The sequence below is a fragment of the Diplotaxodon limnothrissa genome, linkage group LG7, assembly GCF_057381915.1.
Source record: "Diplotaxodon limnothrissa isolate DT_005_m linkage group LG7, D_limnothrissa_male_GT1.1, whole genome shotgun sequence".
Lineage (NCBI taxonomy): Eukaryota > Metazoa > Chordata > Actinopteri > Cichliformes > Cichlidae > Diplotaxodon > Diplotaxodon limnothrissa.
In genome coordinates this window covers 33025364-33048904 of record NC_140602.1, presented here as the reverse complement: position 1 = coordinate 33048904, position 23541 = coordinate 33025364, and the positions used below count along the sequence as shown (strand labels likewise).

Genomic DNA, 23541 nt, shown 5'->3' with positions numbered 1-23541 from the left:
AATAACAAAAATACAACTCAATACTTTGTAACATAACCTTTGTTGGCAATAACAGAGGTCAAACGTTTACTATAGGTCTTTACCAGGTTTGCACACACAGTAGCTGGTATTTTGGCCCATTCCTCCATGCAGATCTTCTCGAGAGCAGTGATGTAAATGGTAAATGGCCTGTATTTATATAGCGCTTTACTAGTCCCTAAGGACCCCAAAGCGCTTTACATATCCAGTCATCCACCCATTCACGCACACATTCACACACTGGTGATGGCAAGCTACATTGTAGCCACAGCCACCCTGGGGCGCACTGACAGAGGTGAGGCTGCCGGACACTGGCGCCACCGGGCCCTCTGACCACCACCAGTAGGCAACGTGTGAAGTGTCTTGCCCAAGGACACAACGACCGAGACTGTCCAAGCCGGGGCTCGAACCGGCAACCTTCCGATTACAAGGCGAACTCCCAACTCTTGAGCCACGATCGTTTTGGGGCTGTCGCCGAGCAACACGGACTTTCAACTCCCGCCACAGATTTTCTATGGGGTTGAGGTCTGGAGACTGGCTAGGCCACTCCAGGACTTTCAAATGCTTCTTACGGAGCCACTCCTTTGTTGCCCGGGCGGTGTGTTTTGGATCATTGTCATGTTGGAAGACCCAGCCTCGTTTCATCTTCAAAGTTCTCACTGATGGAAGGAGGTTTTGGCTCACAATCTCACGATACATGGCCCCATTCATTCTGTCCTTAACACGGATCAGTCGTCCTGTCCCCTTGGCAGAAAAACAGCCCCATAGCATGATGTTTCCACCCCCATGCTTCACAGTAGGTATGGTGTTCTTGGGATGCAACTCAGTATTCTTCTTCCTCCAAACACAACGAGTTGAGTTTATACCAAAAAGTTCTACTTTGGTTTCATCTGACCACATGACATTCTCCCAATCCTCTGCTGTATCATCCATGTGCTCTCTGGCAAACTTCAGACGGGCCTGGACATGCACTGGCTTCAGCAGCGGAACACGTCTGGCACTGCGGGATTTGATTCCCTGCCGTTGTAGTGTGTTACTGATGGTGACCTTTGTTACTTTGGTCCCAGCTCTCTGCAGGTCATTCACCAGGTCCCCCCGTGTGGTTCTGGGATCTTTGCTCACCGTTCTCATGATCATTTTGACCCCACGGGATGAGATCTTGCGTGGAGCCCCAGATCGAGGGAGATTATCAGTGGTCTTGTATGTCTTCCATTTTCTGATGATTGCTCCCACAGTTGATTTTTTCACACCAAGCTGCTTGCCTATTGTAGATTCACTCTTCCCAGTCTGGTGCAGGTCTACAATACTTTTCCTGGTGTCCTTCGAAAGCTCTTCGGTCTTGGCCATGGCGGAGTTTGGAGTCTGACTGTTTGAGGCTGTGGACAGGTGTCTTTTATACAGATGATGAGTTCAAACAGGTGCCATTCATACAGGTAATGAGTGGGGGACAGAAAAGCTTCTTACAGAAGACGTTACAGGTCTGTGAGAGCCAGAGATTTTCCTTGTTTGAGGTGACCAAATACTTATTTTCCACCCTGATTTACGAATAAATTCTTTACAAATCCTACCATGTGGATTCATGGATTTTTTTTTCACATTCTGTCTCTCACAGTTGAAGTGTACCTCTGGTGCAAATTACTGACCTCTGTCATCATTTTAAGTGGGGGAACTTGCACAATCGGTGGCTGACTAAATACTTTTTTGCCCCACTGTATTTGTGGTTGCTTTGTTTTCCATTTGTTTTGCTTCATTTGTTTGTCTCTTTTATTTCTATGTGGTTGTATTTTTTAACATGTTCAAAATTAAGATTCAATTCAATTCAAAGTTGAGATGGGGGCAAATGATTTGATTAAAACTGTGCTGGGAGACATGGCAAACCTTCTAGCAATAGCACACGTTGAGGTACCATCCTGTGGGAGTTGGACTACCTGTGTAACCTCTGTAGGGTCCAGGGTCACGCTACCAGTAGTGACACCACCCTTGCTAAATGGAAAGCTAGTGAAAAAACCTTATTCTGAGCAGTGTATTCTGATTGAAAATCAAATCAAAGGCAGTTCTCCATCGTTCCTCCACCCAGCAGAGCCATTTATATCTACAACCCCTTTAAAAACAGAGAGAGAGCACAAAACACAACACACCCAGGGTTACACTATGAACTGCGGACATTCCACCACTGCATTATCAGAAACACACACACACACACACACACACACACACACACACACACACACACACACACACAGGTGCATAGATAAAGGCCCATTAAAATAAAACCTGTTGGGCTGGTCAGAGGAATGCAAGGCAGCCACAAACACCCAGAAATCACCAGAACAGGAGGGACTGCGTTGTCACATTCCACTTTCCATCTCATCACACACACACACACACACACACACACACACACACACACACACACACACACACACACACACACACACACACAGCGTTTTGGCCCTGACCTCACCTGAGTTCATCAAGTTCAATAGCAGTGTGAGTCACAAATAAAGATGAAAAAATCAATAAAAAACACCATAAACAGTAGTTTTATTTGAAATTGGAGATGGTCTGATAACATTTCTCAAAAAAGTACCAAATCTGTCTGAATATGACTGAAGTGGAGGAAATATATTTTGAAATCATTCACAGGAGAGGAAACAATCAGTCCACAAACTGGTTTTATGTCACACTTCAATCATTAGAGGTAAAAATGACTCATCCAGCAGGTGAAGATCAGGTAAGGATCTCTGCTGTTTCTGGGTTACAAACAGTGGTGTTAAAGCACACAGAGATACACAAGAAAATGTTAAGTAAGTAAATCATCACTAAGTTAAACTTGCCTTATGTCCAACTTATCTGTTTCTGAAGCTTTTATTTTGAAACCTTCCTCAGCAGAAATGTTTTACCAAGCTGCCATGGAGACAGTTTAGTGTCATGTGACCTGCGTGTGGAATTTTGTCACATGATATGGTTGCATGCACGTGTAGAGAAGGGTGAGATGTGAGAGGTTACATTCACTCCATTACATGAACTAAAGTTACTGATTTATTGAGTAAAAATACTCAGTGGAGGGGTTTTTATGCATTTGAAACAGAAATTTTACTTGCTGGGTAAATTTTAATTTGACATTTTAATGTTTTGACATTTATAGCTAAGTTAAAATGAACATCAGTACTTTAAATCAAATAGAATCATGTTACTTGTTTCCTGTTTAACAAAACAAGGCTCATTGTGCTATCTTATTTATTCTTTGCAAACTCCAGGCCAATAGAAATAATAATAATAGCCCTGGAATTTACGCTATTGAGCTAATTACACTCTTTCTAGATCAAAATATGTGTGAAAAGATTCAGATTTTATAAAAAAGTGAAAATATTGTGCATTTACATCATAATAAGGGCTGTAACTCAAAATAGTTGGGATTTCCTTCAAAGAGTTAACAAATGTCTTTGGAGACCTTTTAAAAAAATATTGTAACGGAACCAAACTGGGTTTTGTGTGAACTCAGAGTGATTTTTTTGTGTTGTTAAAAGTGTCCATATGGGTCCCCACAAAGTCACTGTGCACACACACACACACACACACACACGCACACGCACACGCACACACACGCACGGGTTGCCTGGGAAACTCTATTGAGGCGGTTCATCCCTGTAATGACTTCCTCCTCGTCTTTTTTTGAGCAGAGAAACTCAAACATTCATTCAGCTCGATTACGTCAACAGACAACAAAAGAGCACAAAGACAGAGAGTCAGCAGAGATGAATGGATGAAGACAAAGAGAGAGAGGGACTGGGAGAAAAGAGGCGGAGGGGACACCTACAGACAGCTACGCAACTATGATCGAATGTTTTCAAATTCCTCTTGGCCTCCTTTTGTCATCAAGTTTCAAATTCAGTCCATCTGATTTTATTTACTTTGTAACTGCAGTGATCAAGAAACCTGAAAGAAAAACAGTTTATCATCATTTACCCAGAGGTCAGAGCACCTAAAAACCTAAATCTGAATATTTACATGTTTTAATCTTTAATATCAGAGCTTTGGTCTTACACTGAGAGTGACTGAGCTGGATGATGACTCAGCAGTGGGGCTACTGGTTAATGTGCCAATTTTCTGGGTGAATGTACACATTATATTAAAGGACTGCAGTTCCTCTAATAGCCACTTGAGGCTGCCTCTAAATATGAGCCAATCCCATAGACTCCCACGTTTAAATGTCCAGCTTCACAGCAGAAATAAACATGATTGCAATAATCCGGTCTTTAAGCGATGACATATGAACTCTGCTTCCGGGTCCAAACTACTCTGCCTTTATTAAGGGTGTTGTATTTTTAACATGTTTAATGCTTTGTATTTTGTTCTATTTAATTTGAACAAGTCCCTAAAAAAGGCAGTGATCAGCTCAGTTTTTAAAACCTTACGATGTAACTACAGCCCAGCCCATGCAGCAGTAAATTAATGACTAACCTCACATTGTGGATGGATTATCTCAGTTGTTCTCCTGGCTGAAGTTTGGTCCTTTTACAGCATCCTGCCATGCGATTACATTTGTCCCTAACCATCAGGAACCTTCACGCTAACTTTTATCGAGTGGAAAAAAGTTAGCGTTCATCCTCCAGCTTCACTGTTTATGTTATGCTAACATAGCTGTGTAGCTAGCGATTGCGTAGCACATCATTATATATCAGCTAGCCCAACTTCAGTAACCCTACAAACGTCATTTCTGTTTAGTTTTCTGTCTTAATTTATGTTGGAAGTGATAGCAGAGCTGTACGTTTGAATCTTTCAGAAATCTCTCAGTCATGCTATATCATGTTTAGGCGAAAACTAGTGAGCTAACTTCTAACTCCGCTAAATTTAATACATTCTGTTTTCATGGATGCCTGGATGTTAAACTTAATTGTTACACCTGGTAGAGCAGCCACACTGATCATTTTATTAAAGATGAAAGAATTTAGACAGTTTGTAACTCTCAGTGATGCTGCAGTGTTCATTTGACTTTGGGACCTGAAGCGGTGTTTGGACCTGGAAACAGCTAATGACATCAGACTTAAAGACTGGATAGGCATCCCGGTTTTAACTGGGCAGTGTTCTGAAAATGGACTGGAATTTATCTATTGCTCTCAGATTTTAACCCCTGTCTCATTTATCTATTATTTTATACAGTTTAACCTTTTGAGCTGGACATTATAGAATCAAGAGCTAACTGATGTGTCTGGACTGTGGGAGGAAGTCGGAAAAACACATGCAGGAAAAGAAAAGGGAGGACATGCAAACTCCAGCAGGTCTGAACCTCAAACCTTAAAAGTGTGAAATAAACATTAATCATTGTACCACAGAAAGAATGGTATGATCTATGAGCGGGAGCATGGGCGCAGCTTTTTAAATGAGGTGTTGAGGAGTTGCGGGGAGGCAGGCAATGGACGAAACCAATGGGAGGCATATGAGGCAGATTTTTTTTAACTTAAATTTACAAATGTGTTAAAAATGTAGAATATTATTACAATATTTCACGTTATAAAAACCTGGATGCAGGAACACCCTAAACCCCCCTTTAAACACGCCTCTGCTGCTATCATTTCAGTGAAAAATAATATCATATATGCTAGAACTACTACGGACAAAATTATTTAAAATCAAACAAAAGTTTTGATTTAGACAATCATCAGTGTTTGTTAAATTCAGGGGAGCTCTGTTGTCAATGTAAGAAAAAAAAAAGTAAGTTAGGAACCATCACTCCACCCCGATCTCCTCCCTACATACACTTTCTCTGCTCTCATAAAACCAGCCCTTTCATCCCTCCGTGTGAAGTGACAATAAAGACATGCAGGACAAATAAACGCTATTAAAAACTAGAGGTACTGACGTAAATTACTGGACGTAAATTACTGGATCGGATATCGGAGAAAAATAAAAAAAATGTAATCCAATCCATTAAATATCAAAAAAGCACCTCACAAAACTTGCGACATGGCGTAACTCTGCTCATAACCATAGCAGATCGCAGCAGTACGGGTCACGTGATAGAGCGGCTGTGTGTATTTGTAGCCTCGCTAGCAACCCGGCATTTCATCTCCGAGGAAGTTATCCCAGAGAGAAGTAAAGCAAGTGTGTAAGTTCATCTCTGAATGTTTGTAAAGCATTCCAGCGTTAAGCTTAACAACCGATATATGGAGCGACTGCCTCTTCTCTCTCCCTCCCTCTCCTGCTGTTACTTCAATCATGAAACTGATCAATGATCAGCTAATCGGCTTTTCTGTCGCGAGTCTGTCTCTCTTGTTTGTTTATCGCCCACTTCGCGCCAGAAAGAAGAAACCAGCGGCTGAACGACAGCAGCACGTTTAACCTTGATAAGCTGTTGTTAGAATTTATTTATTATTACTTTCTACACCAGGATCCTTTTCTAGGTAGCTGACGGCTGGTAACTGTGCAGGGGCGGATCTAGCAAAGTTTAGCCAGGGGGGCCGATAGGGCATGAACAGGGAAAAGGGGGCACAAAGACATACTTTTCTTTCTTATTGTCATTTTAAATGTCTAGCTTTTAATAAACAATTATCTGAATCTTACACCCAAAGTTTTAATCTGATGTAAAATGTATAGAAGTCTATTACTGTATATAGTAACTATTAAGTCCAATATACCCTAGTAAGCTATAGTACTTTTTCCTTTGGAAAGATACCATTTCAATCTGCAATTTTGCTGAAGAACGATGTTGAATCCATTTAATTATTCTTGAAAAATAATTGATTTCTGTGTATTTTTTCCCCCACACTGCATCAAATTATAGTTGATTACGTCAATTAAGCATCATGAGGAGGAGGGTGGGTGGTTCCCTAATTATTTTTTTTTTGCTGGGAGCTTTAGAACCCTATTAGTTAGGTTGCTTAATATTTCTGCTAAGTTCTCTTTAAAATACCAGAATAGGAAGGATGAAGTAGGTTTAAGTTTATTAGATTGATCAGTATTGCTGAACTATGAAATATTTTGGGTGCAGTGTATTTTTTGCATGTAGGTATAACAGAATAGGTTTAGTGTTTTTTTTTTTTACTTGAGTATAAACTTATACAAAAAGCAGCAAGATATTAAAAAAACTGTTTTATTGATTAAAAAATACACTATATCGGATTCATATCGGTATCGGCAGATATCCAAATTTATGATATCGGTATCGGTATCGGACATAAAAAAGTGGTATTGTGCCATCTCTATTAAAAACACAACAAGCAAAAGGCTGTTGCAGATTTTATTATCTCGTGTTCTGGTTTATGTCCCTCCCAGAAGAGCAGGATTTTGTTTTTCTCCATCGGTTTTGAATTCAGTCTAAGAGACTCAATCAGCACGAAACAAAGCACATGCAAATATTACAGAGAACAACAGGAAGAGACTGTGGCCAAACCTGCTCAACAAAGCACCGACCAACTGCAGCGTATGCACCAAGGAAGACACTGCCAGAACGAACGCATACAGAAAATACACACTCATCCACACCGGTGCTGTCACTGATAACACTGAATCAGCTCTGATAGTATCAGGACTGAGAATCGAGCACCATGTTATCCCCCTGAATGGATTCTGCTGTGCAGCATAAAGGCCCTTTCACAACGGACGCGGCATGCGCTGCGCTCACCGCTAACTCAGAGCGAAGGATGCAAAATTAGTTGCGCTGGCCGCAGAGCTCTGTCATTATTTTGCGGCACCTCTGTGTGTACTAGATGCGCCTGCTTCTTGTCGTTTCAAAAGATGTACATCTCTGGCTTTATATCCTCTACAAGAGTTTGTGTTGAATTTTGTTCAAATGTTCAATAAAAACATATCACGTATCACTCATTCAGAACGAAGAAAGCTTTATAACTATCCCGACTAGTGAAGAGTGTTTCATTTCCACAACACTGCTGTCCCCCTGATGTCCACAGATCTGTTGAAAAGGCTCTGGAGGTCCCTGTATAAGCACGTAAGCCTGTGACAAAGAAAATCACCGAACTCAGACACGCACAGACTGTTTTCCTGTGTGGTGATGAAGGAAAACGCTGGCACGTGAAAGGGCATTTACCCTTCCAGGTCCTGAAGCTCAGTAAAACGCCCCTCCGACAGCCAAACGCATCTGTTCTCAGATTGGATTGTTACACTTGTGATTGACATGACATTGACCAATCAGCTGAAGGGAAGAAAAATCTGGTCAAATTCGTTCTTGCAAGTTGAAACTCACACACAAGCGAGGGAACTTGAGCGCATAGTTTTACAAAGAGTTTTTCGCTTTGTATCTGTAACCAGAACTTAACAAAAAATAAATAAATTGTAACTTGTGTAAATATTTTTTACAAACACACAAACTTTCATCGATAGATGCACAAACATAAAATTTTCAGATTTCTGGTTTACAAGGTTACAAAACTCAGTTCACAACTACGCATTTGATTTACGAGTACAGAATATTTATGACCACAATTTGAGTCCACAGGAAACTGCAGAAACTATTGGATGTGAAGACATGTACAAAAAGTGGAAAAGCTTAATAGACAAAAGAAGAAAAGTATAAAGCAAAAGGCCACAACAAAAAGCGGGGACCCAGCGGGGGGAAAAGTTCCAGGTTTTTATTGTTTCTGTCGTGGCTGCCAATGTGTACAAAACACTACGACACAACCACAAGGTAATTAACACCATCAACTAGCATGAATGCTGGCAACAGTGTTGACCACTTACAAGGGTCACATCGCAGGCTCTACAAAGACTTACCGCAGAGGTAAATCAGCCGTGAAGTCTAAACCTCAGAAAGACAGGCCTGACGGTCTAAGGCTATGAACCAAAAAACTGTGGTTGGGTTAAAATACACTAAACTAAAGCCCTTCATGTAGACTGGCAGCGTGAGACAAGCAGGTGGGACAGATGCCGAATCAGCAAGGCCCAGGCAGTATTTGTAAGGTCTGGCCTTACAAATCTGGCCTTAATAATAAGCAGCATTAAGTTGTGGCAGCAGATCTTGAGAAGGAGATGGGGGCAGCTCAGTTATACCACGAGAAAGCCAACAACCAACATTACAATACAGGCTCTGACCTGGAACCCACAAGGAGAAATAACAAAGGAGACGACCACAAAGTACCTGGAGTCACAAAGACGTTGCAGACATTAAAGCAACAGGACGGACAGTAAAGGCGGCTCAGGACAGACACAGCACTGCTGGGTCGTTGTCCAAGAGTACCCAACTGTCTAACAAGAGTAACCATGCATGTTAATGCTAAGGACGGCTTCATCATTAACACTGCAGCAAAAGGAAAAATCATGAGTGATCATGATTCTTCCTCTGGCCAATGCAGAGAACAACTTCATTCATATCTATCTATCTATCTATCTATCTATCTATCTATCTATCTATCTATCTATCTATGTTAGTTATCTTATAAAAGAGACTTTAAGGACATTGCAGTTTGTTATATTTAGCTTTAACTGTAATTTAAAATATCAGCTATGTAATCAGTTCCTTTAAAAGTACTCCAATCTATTAAGTCTGTGTTTCTCTGATGTTTTCTGGCAGACAATGATGGAAAATATGCTCAACTTTATGCCAAGAAAAAAAAATCATCACAGAGCTGCTACTAGGCTGTAGATTATTAATCCTGTTGGAGAAGCACAGATTTGGCATTTTCCTGAATTTTCCACAGAGTAAAGATTATTTTAGGAAAAGCAGCCATAGAAAAAGACACACCTGCAGTGGCCTTGACATTGTAGCATCCAGCAGGAATGCAACTAAACAGTGACTAGAGTTTTTTTCCCCCTTTCTGAAAAAGCCCTGAACATGATCGATGCACTTCACCCAGCAAGCGCCTCCTGTATGCACTCTGTGTTTTTTTTGGTTTTTTGCCTAAGGGGAAATAAAAGCTTTTCCTCATTTGTAATGCAACACTGCTTAAGTGCACGCCGCTGCTTACTGGAGATTAGAAGACAAAACGCAGGTACAGCAGCTGCAAGACGTAAGGGGAGTAGTAGTAAAGGTAATACAGGTAACACACACACATAAACACACACAGCAGGGGTAAGCCCCGATAATATTACCTTACTCATGAGGAAAGCAAGTGTCAGGTATCAATTAAAAGAAGAACAAAAAAGATCTACACACTCGCTACACACATGCTCCACTGTGGATGCACACGCACGCACACGCACAATAAGGAAGTTCATTAAGAAAAAACCTTTGAGTGGCCAGTGTCACAACCTTCACAACCCACAACCCAAAGTTGCTTGTCCAATCCAAACTCAATCCAAGAGCAGAACAAGCTCCTCTGGGTTTAATGTGTGGAGACATTAAACTTCCTGGGAAGCTAAACTAGCTCCTTTTCTACACAAAACTATAAAGGAAAATGACAAAAATGACACAAGGCTAAGAATTTTTACAGTGTCTATGTGTCAAATACACAATAGGAGTCAAGCGAGCTCAGCATAAAGACTGGAATTAGGGGGACGTTAAGAAAATCAACTTAATTAACAGACAAATTGTCACGTATTCAGCCAAACGTCCATTTTTTAAATAGAGTCTACTAGAGGTACACGCTGGCACTATGTCTCGACAAACACCAACATATTCACCCGCTCAGCACATTGGTGCAGTTCGTTTCCCAGCAACCCAGTGGTGATGACAAGACTCTGTGATGTCACTAGACCCATCTGTTGTTTGCTGAGAAATACTTGAAGTACCTCCCTCTGAGAAGCGCTACATGTGGCAGTTTCGTACGGCCTGGACCCAGCTCGCATTCAGTCTGATCTACATCAGTTTGCATCCAGGGGCCCAACATAGAGGAGGACCCTCACGTGTAAACGAAACTGTAGAAAACAAATCTTAACAAAAACAGCCCAGTCACCACAATGCACCATTTCACTGGTATATTCAAACAAACCTGTTAAGATTAGCCCTTTTTTCTTTCATGTATATCTATACTGTTGCATTGATGGCTGTTCATATTAGGCATGGTCAAAGATTCAGTTAATAACATCAGCATATATGCAAGTGATCCCATTTAGAAGCAATTCCTGCCACTCTAGACAGTGATTCTGACACCAAAATGAATATTTTGATGAATAAGGAGAGAGTCAACTCCCCCAAATCTGTAATCACCAGTAAAATGTGACAGAAAAATGCTTAAAAATCGATGACTTTGACTTATATCCCTGCAGGTTATACTTCTATATGCGTAATTTAAGAGAATCCAGAGTTCTGAGTCAGCAACCAATGACCTTAACAATAATCCGTAAGTTTTTAGACATAGAAGTTAAGCTTTTGGAAAGACTGTGGATCTTCTGCAAAACTACCACTAGATTCCTTCTAACATTATCTCTCATCTACTGTTTGTGGAAATTTACAAGAAGAAAAGCTGTTGAATAAACTGTTGCATGTATGCAACAGTTCACACAGCTCAGGAAGAAACAGAGAATACATCGCACTGACTGAGAGACCAGAGAGACAAACACTCCAGTTGGTTGTTGGTAATGTTCACATAATCGAATGTCACTATCTGCATGAACCAAGACAAAAAACAAAACAAAACGATAAAGCAAAAAGAATATTTGGAGACAAGTCCCAAGTGCTACTAGTGTCAACCATGGCAACTTGCTAGCAACCAAAGCAATTGTCACCAAGCAGTCAGGAAATTCTTCCAGAGGTCACCAACTGGTCTCAAAGCCTGCATAAATGAGGCCTCAGCAACTGATTTCATAGCAATTACCTCTGGCAACCACTTGCTAACTGTTGCTAAATAGTTTTCCCTATTGATCAGTGGTTGCCAACGAGTCTCTAGGCCTCACGAAGGCCTACGTGTGAACAAAAAAAGAACATAAAACAGGAACTGACAAATACAACACAGGTGAGGCTGTCCCAAGAAAACTACCAAGTGAAGAACCAATGAATAGAAAATAAAACAGGAAATAACCGAACAGACACTTCACATCATGACAAAAAGATTTTTCTCAAAGATCTCTACTCACGATTCTTTACTTGCCCGTATTACCCACATCTGGATTCCAGGTACTCTCTAATAATTTAACTACAACTTTCACCACTAGGGGCAACATTTTACTAGCAAGATGTCTATGGATGTTTGCTGCTGTTTAACATTCATTATCTCTTTTTAGCCCCACCCATTTGACTCGCTGCACCATCTTGTGGTTCAAATTGGTATTGCACTAATGTGCAGTACAGCCCTGCTTTGACTTCAGGGGTTATCTCTTCGATACAACAAACATATTTTGCATAGGTAGCTTTCGATTGCTTTAGTTAGTATCAGCAGGTTTTAAACTATTTTTAAACACAACAATGTACAAGAAAGTACCTTTAATCTGAGAAATCTCCCAGAGCCAAAAAACATTCCACTGAAAACAAACACCCTCCAGGCATTTAAAGGCTTTTCAAGTTTCCAAGTACAATAATCTGGAATGGGCGTTACCTACTGAAGCCTGTCAGACTGAAAAACAATTAAGTGTTGTCTAATCATGTTCCCCAAAGCTTGGAGAACATGACACATTAGGTACACATGCTACTACATTTAAGATGGCGGCGCGCACAGACGCAGCGGCCCGGAGCTCCTACACTTTTGCACTTTTGGTGGTACTGTGTATTATTTCACACAGTCTGGGGTTACTTCAATACAACAGAGATGATCTACTACAACTAAGCCGTGGAGATCTTCAACTAACATCCGAGTATCTCATCCCCCCGGAGATCGTTAAGCAACCCCCGGGGCTACCCGCAACAGCAAGCCGCAGGAGGAGACGTTGCGAGCGGAGGCAGAAGAGAGGCAAGCGGGGAGGCCTGTGGGCACGGCTAAAGACTAGTCCGTTTAAACCACCACTCCCGATCATATTCCTCTCCAACGCCCGTTCAATCCGTTACAAACTGGATGAAATACGACTGCAGATCGCCACTCGACGGACTTTTAATAACTGTTCGTGCATGATTTTCACTGAAACCTGGCTGGACAGCGCCATTCCCGATGCGGCTATCGATCTAGCAGGCCGCACCGCCTATCGAGCCGACAGGTCTGCGGACTCGGGTAAGAAGACTGGCGGGGGGCTGTGCATCTATATTAACAACCTTTGGTGCACGAACGTCACGGTAACGGAAAAACTGTGCAGTACAGAGGTAGAACTGTTGGTGTTAAAGTGCCGTCCATTCTATCTCCCTCGGGAATTTTCTGCCGTTTACATCTGCGCTGTTTACATTCCACCAGATGCTAATGCTAAGCTAGCGTTAGCACAATTGAGCAGCAGCATCAATAACAGCCTGGTAGCACACCCGGACAGTGTCTTTATTGCGGCTGGGGATTTTAACCACGCGGACCTGAAATCTGTACTTCACAATTTCCACCGTAATGTGAAGTGTGCTACCAGAGGAGATAGAACGTTGGACCAGGTGTACACCAACATGGCGAATGCGTACAGAGCCCAGGCTTATCCCCACCTGGGTCTGTCAGACCATCTCTCCCTTCTGCTACACCCAATATACACACAAAAGATCAAGAGCACTGGGATTACAACCAAAACCGTGAGAACATGGCCGCAGGACGCTATTCCGATGCTTCAGGACTGTTTCCACTGCACAGACTGGGATGTATTCAAGGTGCAGGACACTGACAATCGTGTCGCATTGGACAGTTACACCTCCACTGTCTTGGACTACATCTGTTTCTGTGTGGACAATGTAACAACTTGGAAACGATTCCGTGTGTTCCCTAATAATCCACCCTGGATGACACACGGAGTTCAACAACTTATTCGAACAAGGAACAACGCTTTCAAATCCGGGGACCAGGAGGCATACAGTGCTGCCAGGGCCAACCTGAGAAGAGGCATCAAGACTGCCAAGCAGCAGCACAGGAGGCGTATCGAGGCCAGGTTTGAGAACAACACAAACCCAAGGCAGGTCTGGGAGGGCATCAGGGCTATCACGGACTACAAAAGAAGAACACCATCACCCTCAGCCGACAGTTCTACTCTGGCTGAGGATCTAAATCTCTTTTATGCCCGTTTTGACAGGGAGAACACCGACCCTGTCCTGTCCCCTCTCCCCTCAACCGACCCTGCTCCGGTCCTGAGCACTCATGAGCTGAGGCGTGTGTTCCGGAGCATTAACACCAGGAAGGCGGCCGGGCCGGATGGAGTGCTGGGCCGGGTGCTAAAAGACTGTGCTGCGGACCTGGCGGACGTCTTCACCTCTATATATAACACCTCGTTGTCCTGTTCACTGGTACCATCCTGTTTCAAAGCAGCAACCATCGTTCCCATCCCAAAACAGTCAAATGTCACATGTCTGAACGATTTCAGACCTGTGGCACTCACCCCCATTCCCGCCAAATGCCTGGAGAGACTGGTCATTAAACACATCAGAGCTGCTTTTCCACCATCCCTGGACTCGCACCAGTTTGCATACAGGGAGAACCGGTCAACCGAGGATGCGATCGCCACAGTGCTGCACACATTACTGAAGCACTTGGAACACAGGAACACCTATGCACGGCTCCTCTTTGTAGACTACAGCTCGGCTTTTAATACCATCCGGCCATACAAACTCCGTCCCAAACTCCACCAACTGGGACTTAACTCCTCTCTGTGCAACTGGATTGTGGACTTCCTCACTAACCGTAGACAGAGTGTCAGAGTGGGTAAGAACACCTCTTCCACCCTTGTGGTCAACACCGGTGCCCCTCAGGGGTGTGTTCTGAGCCCTCTGCTATACACTCTCTTCACCCATGACTGTATTTCCTCCTGCGCGTCCAATCTCATTGTTAAGTTTGCAGATGACACTACAGTGCTCGGACTTATATCCAACAATGATGAGACAAACTATAGGACAGAGGTGCAACAACTAGAGTCATGGTGCCACGACAATAACTTGGTCTTAAACACCAAAAAGACCAAGGAGATCATTGTAGATTTCCGGAAGAGGGGCCATAACAACCATCTGCCTCTCTTCATTGGCAGTGAGGCGGTGGAGAGGGTGAGCAGTTTTAAATTCTTGGGGGTAACTGTGACCGAGGACCTGTCCTGGGGCAACCATATCACCTCAGTTGTACGGAAGGCCCAACAGCGCCTCTACTACCTGAGGAGACTGCGGAGCGCACACATTCCCAGATCTCTGATGTTGAACTTCTACAACTGTGCCATCAGCAGCGTTCTGACGTATGGATTTCTAGTGTGGTTCCCCAGCTGCACCAAGGCCGATCAGCAAGCACTCCAGCGGGTGGTGAAAGAAGCTGGCAGAATTATTGGAACAAGTCTGCCAGAGATCAGTAATATCTTCCCCACTCGCTGTCTGAGGAGGGTGCACAGTATCCTGCGGGACCAACATCACCCTGCGCGCCACCTTTTCCATCTGCTGCCCTCAGGGAGAAGGTACAGGTCTATACAGGCCAGAACATCCAGACTGGCCAACAGCCTGTATCCACAGGCTGTGAGGCTCCTGAACTCTCTGCCCCCCTCTCACGGACAATAACCATATCCAACTTCTTAATAGCAATGAACTGGTCTGCATTGGTGCATCATATCTTTATTCTCTTCCCCCTCCTGCCCCCCCCCCCCTCTTTCTTAAATAGATAACTATCATATCTGATATCATATCTCACAGTACAATAATATTGAATGGGTTGCATTGTTGTATTTTGTCATGTTTCTCAGGTCTTTGTCTGAATTTCTACGAACATTATTGCTAAGGATTGTCTTATTGCATTGGAGTCACACTGGGTTAAATATGTACACTTGGGTTTTAAGGGGTATTTATTATTTTCTTCTTTTTTTGGGGTTGTATGGAAGCCCCAAACGCAATTTCATTGTTCTTGACAATGACAATAAATAAATAAATACTAAATAAATACACTATAACTAAGGAGTTAAACTACATGGATTTAAATTAAACCCTCATATGCTGGCTTTATATCACAATAGTCACATTGAAACTCTAAAGTTTGAAATGACATCAGCCATCTTTACTTAAATACAAATTTAACTTAAAGTCTGCTTCATTTGTTCTCACTACTTATAGAAAACACACTTACATACACTTACAGCTCTGATGGGCAGCTCCTCTGAAATTCTTCTGCTTTGTTTTCAGCTTGTTGTGAGTACACTAATGGCATGATTCCCTCTGAATGTCTGTGCTTCTGAGTGTGTGTTTGCGTGTGTGTCTCTCTTTGCTTTTGTGTCTCCAAGCCAATCAGGGCTCACCTGAAGGCACCAATCAGATCGAGCACAGTCAGGTATGGAGGAGAGAAAGTCGTAAGGAGAGACAAAGAAGGCGTGGTCTGACAGGTGCGTTTGGTGTCGACATCATGCGCCTTTTGTCTGACTGACACCAAGGATGGAAGACACACACACACAATACCAACAATAAAAGCAGCTAATACCCGCTAAAGTCACACACATAGTTTTATAATGCCTTCCGGATAAAGGACACGCATACACACAAACAGAGACTTTGGTCTTCTGCGGTAATAACCATCAGTTCAGCTCAATAAATCTTTATTACCCCACCGAGAGGCTGTTGCTTTGCAGCTGGAGACGATGGAGGAGCTGCAGGAGGAGGTGATGAATGCTTCTCCCAAAACAAGACAAACCCTAATCCTAGTGTTAGGCTGAGAAAGAATACACATTCAAACTTTTCTTTCCTTGGATCAACATTACGGGAAGTAACACAAAGAAAGAAACCTACACAAGTCATGGCAAAAGGTAAAGGTGAAAAGTACCAACCCCCCCCCCCCTCCCCCGAAAAACGTGTCCAAAATCTGCAGTTCCTCTAATGTCCACTTGAGGCTGACTCAAGGTAGGCTTCACCTGCTCTGATGAAAATCACTTTAGTAGGTTTTTCAGTAAAGTTTAAGGTGCTAGACCATTTTTTATGGGATTATCATTCAATCCCTTGTCTCTAAATATGGTCACTAATGGTTCCAGAAACCTGGCAGCAGCCAGAAGGCCGGTGTTGAGGCTTCAAAACTGGTTGGCATCACAGTAATCCAAGTAACTGGACTGGATTTCTGGACTGTGCTTTAATGCAATTATATGAAAAATATTATAGCTTTGTGTTATATAACACCGTTAGCAGCTATGTGTCTGTTTTGCCAGCTTGCTAACTAAACTTCCCAGTAGTTAGATGATAACCACCATTTTGTGGTGATAATGTTGAGGCTTCAAAACAGAGACTCCCATAAGACAGAAAAGTTCTAAAATGATACAGCTCCTTCAGACTTTATTACATTATTAGACTAAAACTCCTGACACCTGCAGAACCAGCGAACTTTAACACTTCTCAGGCCTATAGCCAGAACAGCCAAGACTCAGGTGGGTCCATCTGACGTAAACGCACAGTCCCAGCCTTTTATCTATTTTTGATTTGTGTTTCTGGGCATGACTTTTTTGCATCTCTGGATGACATTTTTCTTCTGTTTGAGCTCAGATGTACTGATTTGTGTCCACATATAAAGGTTGAAGGGAGTGATGGTGGAGGGGTCATATCAGAGACCCAAGTTTGGCTCTGTTTGGTTGCTGCGGCTGCCTAGATAACCCTCTAATGTATTTAGTACCCTGTCATGTGTCAATCACCAGTCTCATCGGTAGCTCCTGTTGCATTAAAGTTAAGAAAAACCTTTTTGGGCCTGCTGATTTAGCATTCCCAGTGTGGGAAGGGTTGCCTATAGTTGCTTAAAGTCACTGAAGTCCATTGATTCGTAAGAATGACTTTGGTTTGGTTTGGAACAGATCATAGTCTGGGTAAAAGTAGAACAGTCAAAACTTGTTTTACACTTTCTTGCTTTCTGTGGACAAAATACAAGCTGCAAACATGAATATGCTTCGTGCCAAAGCAGAGCACTTTCAGAGCTGTGCTCGTGAAAAAAACGTGACAAATTGTGTCTGTGGTATCAAATGGATTGCTGGGCTGATCCATGACACTAAAAAGCATCTAAAAAAAACAAAACGCTGACTGCACATCAACATGCAAACCAGGGTCCAATGTTCAAACCTTCTAGTTTGCCTCCGTACAGCCCCATCACAATAGAGTAGAGCAGAACAGAATCGAATAAGGACTAGAAATGAAATGTTGAACCTGTGCAGTGTCCAACTTTTACAGTTTCAGATCCAAACAGGAAGAAAATCAGACCAAAACACACACACAGCCTTCCCTTGTCACCACGCCTTCCACAGTCCTGTGTGTGTGTCTTTACACCTGTCCCACAGAGTGTGTGTGTGTGTGTCTAAAGTCTAAAGTCCTGCATTGTGTTTGGCGTCTCACGCGTCTTCCAGTAAACAGAAGTTGCAGTAGCGACAGTGGCCTCGCTCACAGTCACACCCCAAACCCAAACACATACCTGGCAGTGCATCAACCTCAACACTGATGCTGGGTGGCACGACACGCCCTCTGCTGAGGTCTCCTGCTCCTTATTTTACGATTAAATGGGTGATTGTTGTTTGCTTCTTAGCAGTCTTATGTTTTAATACAGCCTAACCTCAAAACCGACTTAGCTTTAAAACGCTGGACAAAGTCTGAACATCAGCGCTAATCACACAATGAGTGCTGAAGTTGGCACCCGGGCATGTCAGAGGTCATAAATGGGTCTAATCAGCATGTGATCCTGGTCTGATGAACCTTTAACCGGATGTGAAGAAGTGTTTGATGCCTTCAGGAGATTGTAGAAGCTTCACCTACAGGACCCAGGAACAGGCTAGTTTAACCACTCCAGTACTGTCATAGCTTCAAATGCGTCACTCTGATACATATTTGAAACAAGACTCCTTAAGAAAACAAACTGCAATTTCAACAAGACTTCTGTTTTCCCACATCTGCTCAGTACACTGCTTCTCCTTTTCATTAAATGTTTATGTCATATCTTTATGATCTAAAAATCTAGAGCTCTAGAAGTAATCCAAAAACAAATTTCTATATATTTTCCCTACTTTACGGTCATACAGGTATCACAACAACGGGAGTACGCTGAGCCTCAGGTTCAGCTCAGATTTGGAGCCAGATGTGTTGCACCAGCCCAAACTGGATTCAGGCATAAAAAAAAAGTACTGTCAGGTATTTAAAAAGAGAACCCAGTGACAGGATTGCCTGTGAGAGAAGGGAACCTTTTGCAACTGACTCTGTTGCATATTTCTGGAGGTGCAAAATACCCCAACCATATTTAAATGTGGTTGAATCGATTTATCTTCATTTGGCATGTCAAAAACATGAAATGATGACATTTGTTTCCCAAATAAGAACAAATAGAATAAACAGAATAAACCTTAGCGGTCAACATAATTATAACATGCAGTTTACTGCTAAATATGTCAATATTTAACGTCAAAGAAAACAAGCATGTCTTATTTTTGTGCTTGATATTTGAATGAGCTTGCAGACCCTCGTGTTGAGAAAATGGGGCAACTTTTATACATTGCCCATAAAAATAACCACACCTATGAGAGCTATTTAAGGTGTGCGCTCACGTGCTATTTTGCCCTTTTGTTTGGCCCTTGGTTTGGTAGTTAGGTGAGTCTTTCATCCTCATTTTGGTTTGAGTATAAGAATGTTGTAATTAAGCTTCCTGAAGTTTGCACTCTGGAGGTGTATGGAAGCAAAATGACAAAATGTGTCCTTGGCCAATAACTTATGAACCTCACTGTAAGTGTAATACAACATAATACAACATAATAAATAATCAGCACGACATGAATGACGGCTCCTAGAACACAGGCTGCACTTTGGGCTAAAATCCTATCCCCAAATCAAACTGTGTGCTGGGCACGCTGGACTCAGCTGTTACTCCCAAAACATCTATACCGGACATCCAGTAATATCATTAAAGTGAATTCTATTAATCGCTGACATGGTGACAGCCTTTAATAACACACAGTCAACTGAGTCAAATCCCCAGCCAGTCTGTGCTTGTCTGAACTGTTATTATCATAGATAATAATTAATTATTTAGGGTAAAAGTCTAGACGTAGGCAACAGATTGCGCTCACTCCAACCTTGTACTACACTGTTGGTCACTCATTCCAGATTTTCTTTAATTTAATAAACTACTGCACTGAAAACTCACAGCTGAAACCAAGTGCTGGAATAAAACCAACATTTACAGCAAGTAAAGCTACACTCCAAACACACTCACCCACCGCCTGCTGGGATTATCAGGTTTCAGGCTGTTGCTAGAAAGAGAAATATCCACCCTGCGTGCTTGCAGAAAGCTCTGAGTTGGTCTCAGAAACAGACGTTTGTGGTCCGTTTGCCTCAGTTTTGTTGGTTTGAGCTTTAACAACTGGCGTGTGTACCTGCGGACGGTGAGATGCAGAGTCTTGTACGATCCTTTTATCAGAGCGACGGCCTCCTGACGGTACCCGGTCAGCTCAATGTCGTTGATGATGACAATCTCATCGCCCACCCGCAGAGGCTGCTCCAAACTGTCCGCCTTGCCGCCCTCCTCGACCTGTACAAACAAACACACAACATCAGCTAATGCAGTCCAAACATGCGGCTGCAAAGTGTGAGTTCCTAGCACCCGAGTTTGTGGGGCAGCAGCTCGTTACGCAAGGCTGCTCCTGGTACTGACCTCCAAATGAAAGGTCTGAGAGCTGAAAGGGGCCAAGGTTTAAGAGGTTTGTAAGATCCAAGACCTTGAACTTCGACTGGTGTCTGTGCTGAGTTAGGCTGAACATACAAAATGATGAAACATGTTGGGCTACACTTCCTCTGGCAGCTGCTATCAGGCCGTCTATTGTTCTGGCAGGACTCGCTCCCGTGTGTGTGTGTGTGTGTGTGTGTGTGTGTGTGTGTGTGTGTGTGTGTTATGGACAGGGTCACTGCAGGGAAGAGCAGGAGGTCTTGGGTGTTTGTGATCCTTACATCCTGTATGTCTCTCAATTCTTCATAGGTTTCCTTCCTCTAGACGTCAGAGTTCTCATAGTTTTGTCATTTCTAATCAGTTTTTATTCCTATTTCATTTGTTTTGCTTTTATTTCCTTAAGACGGAAATATTCTAAAATGATCCTAAACTAGTCTAAAATAATAAAGTACTTATATTTAGAAGGGAATCAGCACTAATGACACAAAAACAGATTAGATGAGTGTTAACAGGAAATGCTGTTGTTGAGGTTCTTTTTGTAAGTGAAGTTTGGTTGAGTCTCTGAATGAAGCATCAGTGTTTTAATCCTCTCAGTCTGAGTGCTGCATACTGGAAACTGCATACGTGTTTGGAAAGCCTGACAGGGGTAGCAGTAAGCAGGGGAAGAACTTGGCATTTTACCAGCTGCATACAATACATTTTTCATGTCATAGCACACTGAAGTAAACCTTCACTTTAATTACAGCACAAATCACAATCAGAGCAAACCCAAATGTGACTCGAATGTCTCTGATCACTCCCACACGCTCCTTCTCTAACACACACACATACACACACACACACTGTAAATATCAGTGTGACCCTGCTACTTTATCATTGCTGACAGTGATGACCCTTAGCAGCCTGTCACTGTGTGTGCATCAGTATCACAGCACACGACTGCCTGTTTATCAGTGTGTGTGTGTGTGTGTTTCCTCTTAAAGTCACATCATCTTGTTCAGCACAAGATAAACTCAATCAAATCCTGAGCTGCTCATCAACATATTTCTGGACAAGCGTCATCTGGTCAAAGTGCACTGATTGATTAGAAGTAGTGCACAGTTACAGAGGACGAGCGTTCTGGTACTGAAAGCTTCTGAAAGTTTCCCTTTGTTATCCTATAGGTACACGGTGCATGTGGTGATCAGGAAGAGAACTGGGTTTGCCTAAATGTAATCTTAAAACCCCTGCTTGTCATCTGAAGACCATTTTGATTTTTATTAGCTGCATTTCTAAACTTTAGGTGATACACGGAACAGGAAACAGGCACCGGTCCACTTGCTCCCGAGGCTAAAACCAGCAGTGTAACTAGTGAGTTCCCAGATGGGAAAGATGCATTATTGATAAGATAAGATGCCTTATTGTCCTGTTGATTCCTGTTTTAGATCGTAATAAGTAAGCATTAGAGATGTCACAGCAACATTTACTATAACATTTGGATATCAGGCATGAAGTGAGCAGCAGTAGACATTTTTTAGAGCCTAAACTCAGCAGAGTTGTTTTGGAAAACATATCTCATCAGTTTGGTCCTGTTGAGGCTGCTAAGCTTTGCACTTGGAAAGGTCAGATTAACCACGATGGGTAAAAAACACACGAGAATGACTCTGTTTGTTTTGCACATATTTTCCTGTGATCGACAAAAGTGTCTTGCTCTGTTCTGAAACAATAAACCCCACCCACCTGGGACTCTTTAAGTTTTAAAACCACTGCCAAAAATGTCTTGCAGGGAGTGTCTGAAGCTCTTCTGAATTACAACACGTGTTACTTCTCAACAAAAACATGATGCGTCTTCACCCACATGCTGCAACTGCAGCATCGGGAAAATACAAAGTTTTGATGAACATGTACCATCTGCGCTAGGCGACTTGAATCACCGACTCTGAGGAGATAAACATTAGTGCGCGGTTGCAGGTGTTTATCTAAACTAGTGCTGATTAACACAAAGGAGTAGTATCTAATGAGCGTTACTGATGTGAGGGAAAAGAAACATCCTCTCAGAGCTGTGAAGGAAAACTGTGTTAAAGCATTCCCGAGCTCTGCAGAACGATGCACATGCCTGCACTGTTTGCCTTTTTCAGGAATAAATATACCCAAATAAGGCCCACAGAATCACTCAGTAACTCCACGAGTGTGTGTGTGTGTCAGTGACTGTGGTATTCCAGCTGAAATTCATTATCCTGCAGACCGAGATATCTAAACAGAGTGGCTCAGCCCGCTCATACCGTGACTGAAACAACATACCTCCTCTAATCAATAAAGACTGTGTGATTTGGGAAAATATCCTCTGAGAGCGATGGGGGGCCTCGGCCAAGGAAAAGCACTCTCTCTCTAAACTAGAGCTGGACTCAGGTTCACTGCCTCTCTAGCTTGTGAAAACCTGAAGTTTCCATACTTTTGACCTCTCATTAGAGGTTAAAGATTAGGCATGTGCTCTTTATTTATTAATCTGAGGGATATTTAGAGGTGATTATAGCCAGTGTTTAAAAAAAAAGAACACAAATAAAACATCCTGAAGATATAATATGCTGACTTTTAGTTCCAGGATTAAAGGATACAGGAGTGTAATATAAACGGGTAAGCCAGTTCACTGTAATTGCATGAAGCTGGTGTACTCCCAAGAGACATATTTAAAAAGAATTATGAGGATATCCTGATGCTTTAACTCTAAAACACTGGATCCTACATTTACCACAGTGGGATACTACAACATCTATTCATCAAGGACTTCTCACCTCTTTATTCACATTTCCAGCTTTTAACACTGTGGTTCTGAAATAAATCAAATAGCCATCATTATGACATATTCGAGGTTATGTTCTCATGCTTCAAAACCGATACTGAACCTGTTTAAAAGAACCAGTGGACTAGTGTGACACTTAATACACACCATTAACTGGTGTGTATTTTGCTTGGCCAC

General features: G+C 42.4%; 1 protein-coding gene across 2 annotated transcripts in view; it reads right to left on the bottom strand.

Moving 5' to 3' along the window:
• Positions 1 to 23541, bottom strand: part of shroom3 (shroom family member 3) — a 77388-nt gene that overhangs the window by 49162 nt on the left and 4685 nt on the right. For both annotated transcript variants that reach the window (XM_085359616.1, XM_085359618.1), the window contains exon 2: positions 20296 to 20450. In XM_085359616.1, coding sequence (XP_085215742.1) covers positions 20296 to 20450 — 155 coding nt within the window. The remainder of the gene's footprint in view (positions 1 to 20295; positions 20451 to 23541) is intronic.